Source organism: Rutidosis leptorrhynchoides, unplaced genomic scaffold (assembly GCF_046630445.1).
Source record: "Rutidosis leptorrhynchoides isolate AG116_Rl617_1_P2 unplaced genomic scaffold, CSIRO_AGI_Rlap_v1 contig602, whole genome shotgun sequence".
Taxonomy (NCBI): domain Eukaryota; kingdom Viridiplantae; phylum Streptophyta; class Magnoliopsida; order Asterales; family Asteraceae; genus Rutidosis; species Rutidosis leptorrhynchoides.
The window spans coordinates 31,837-34,074 of NW_027266824.1; the positions used below are offsets into that span (position 1 = coordinate 31,837).

Sequence of the window (2,238 nt, forward strand, 5' to 3'; positions counted from 1 at the left end):
CGCAATACTTTCATTTGGCTGCATAAAATTCCCAATATCATGAAACGTGGTCTCCTTTCTAACGACTCTATCAAAGGAGAGATCCATCCCAGCTGTACTATATTCTCGCCAACTCAGAAAATTTTGACAATTGAAACCGATGGTCAAAGTATAATCAGTAGTGATTGTTCTTCCTCTTCGCGTTTCTCACCTTTCATAGGACAAAAGTCTAGACCAAGTAGCCCTAGGTCCCTTCCTCTTCATCCCCAACATTCTAACGGCACTCTTCAACGTTCTTCCGTATTCTGCACGAGCTTGTACCAGTCATCGTCATCAAGCTCTGAAACTCAACGTCAGCTCGGAAATCTACCGTTCCTTCCGCATCCTACTTCATTCAGTCAGTCTGTCTCTGCTACCGATTCCTCAAATTCTCCGCTGATTTACAGTGAGGATGTAGGCAAACCATTCGATGATGAGCATTCTGAGGTTTTCATGAGAGACTTTCTTAATTTGCATGGAGATGGTTCAGAAACAAGTTTTCATGGGGAGGGCAATTTGGAACTTGCGGACCAGTTGGATCTACAGTTCCTGTCTGATGAACTTGACATAGCTATCACTGACCATGGAGAAAATTCAAGGCTCGATGTAAGAAGATTGTAGAGTTCACTACTTAAACCTGAAATCAAATTTGCTACTCTCCGTCCCAACATACACGACACTTTTTCTTGTATTGTGCATCAAAAAATACCACATGTGTTTTGGGACGGAGATAATATTAAGAAATCGTTTATGCTGATATAGTCCCTGTCATGTAGGAAATTTATGAAACACCTCAGTCTCCATCAAAGGCATCCGTAGGATTGACTAGTAGTCAGAGTTGTGCCACTCTGGCTCCACCTGTCGATGCACTTTTATGTCCCCTCTCTCCTGGGCACACCTCTGGCCACAAGCCAAGAATGAGATGGACTCCTGAACTCCATGAATGCTTTGTGGAGGCTGTCAATAAGCTTGAAGGGGCTGAGAGTAAGTAAAAAATCTGAGAGTAAGGAAAATAGGGATAGATTTTCATTCATTGAGAGAAATCATGTTAAGTTGTTAGGACAAGTTGCTCATATCAATCAAATAACAACCGTGCTATCTGAGCTCTAGCTTCTGTACTACAAAATCCCTTAAGATATGAAGAAAAATTTGATCAACTTAGAATATTGTTGTACGGAATTCTGGGCGAATAGCATGAAGCTTATTAGTTTACTCTGGAATGTAGAGGCTACTCCAAAAGCTGTGTTGAAGCTGATGAATGCTGAAGGTTTGACCATCTATCATGTCAAAAGCCATTTACAGGTACCTCATTTTGATTCTGTAGACCAAGTGTAATGGCTATTTTAGCAGATATATTCTTTTGAAGCCTAAATCATTTTTTCTTCCATCTTCAGAAATACCGACTTGCAAAGTATATGCCAGAGAGAAAAGAAGGTAATTAAACTGAATCTGTATAATAAGTTTCTCTTGAAGCATTTTCTGATCTTGATAAATATTGACGACTTGTATGGACTATGGAGTGATGAGTGAAATTTAGTCTTTTTGATTGCTGTTGTTAGAATGGTCAAATTGTGTGTCATGATCGTGCCATTTTTTTTCTTCTTCTTCTTTTGAGTGCTTTTACTGTAGCAGATAATATTCATTGAATAAATTGTTTTATCATTCTTGTAACAGAGAAGAAAACATCATGCTCAGAGGAAAAGAAAGCAATGTCAAGCAGCAATGAAAGCGACCGAAGGAGAAAAGGGTAAAAAATAAATACTAACTTCATGAAGTTCTTTGGCTTAACAAACTTCTTTCATTCAAATATTGACAAGGTGTCAAAAATAGGAACCAACAATTCACCGAGGCTCTCCGGATGCAAATGGAAGTGCAGAAACAGCTTCATGAACAACTTGAGGTAAGGAAACATCGCCGTCGATCATTATTTACGCGCTGAAGCATTCGAAATCAGCATTTAAGATGTGTGATTTGACAATTCAGGTACAAAGAGAGCTTCAGTTACGAATTGAGGAACATGCAAGATACTTAAGGAAGATTCTAGATGAACAGCAGAGAGCTGGGGGTACTTTAATTCCTACTCTGTCAAGTCCATGTAAAGCTGGAGAATGCAGTGATCAGTCAAAGCGTGAAGAACAAGTAAGCCCAAAACGACTGCGTTTAGGAGACAAGGCAGAATCTCCATCAGACGAGGCTGTAGTTGAAGATCCTGTTCAATAA

The 2,238-nt window shown here is 39.5% G+C and overlaps 1 protein-coding gene across 1 annotated transcript; it reads left to right on the forward strand.

Moving 5' to 3' along the window:
• The first annotated feature begins 39 nt into the window (after positions 1-39).
• LOC139884794 (myb family transcription factor PHL6) lies at positions 40-2,238 on the forward strand. Its single transcript, XM_071868775.1, has 7 exons — positions 40-624; positions 795-1,002; positions 1,244-1,320; positions 1,413-1,452; positions 1,693-1,765; positions 1,849-1,918; positions 2,002-2,238. The coding sequence occupies exons 1-7, from the start codon at positions 40-42 to the stop codon at positions 2,236-2,238; spliced, it is 1,290 nt and encodes a 429-aa protein (XP_071724876.1).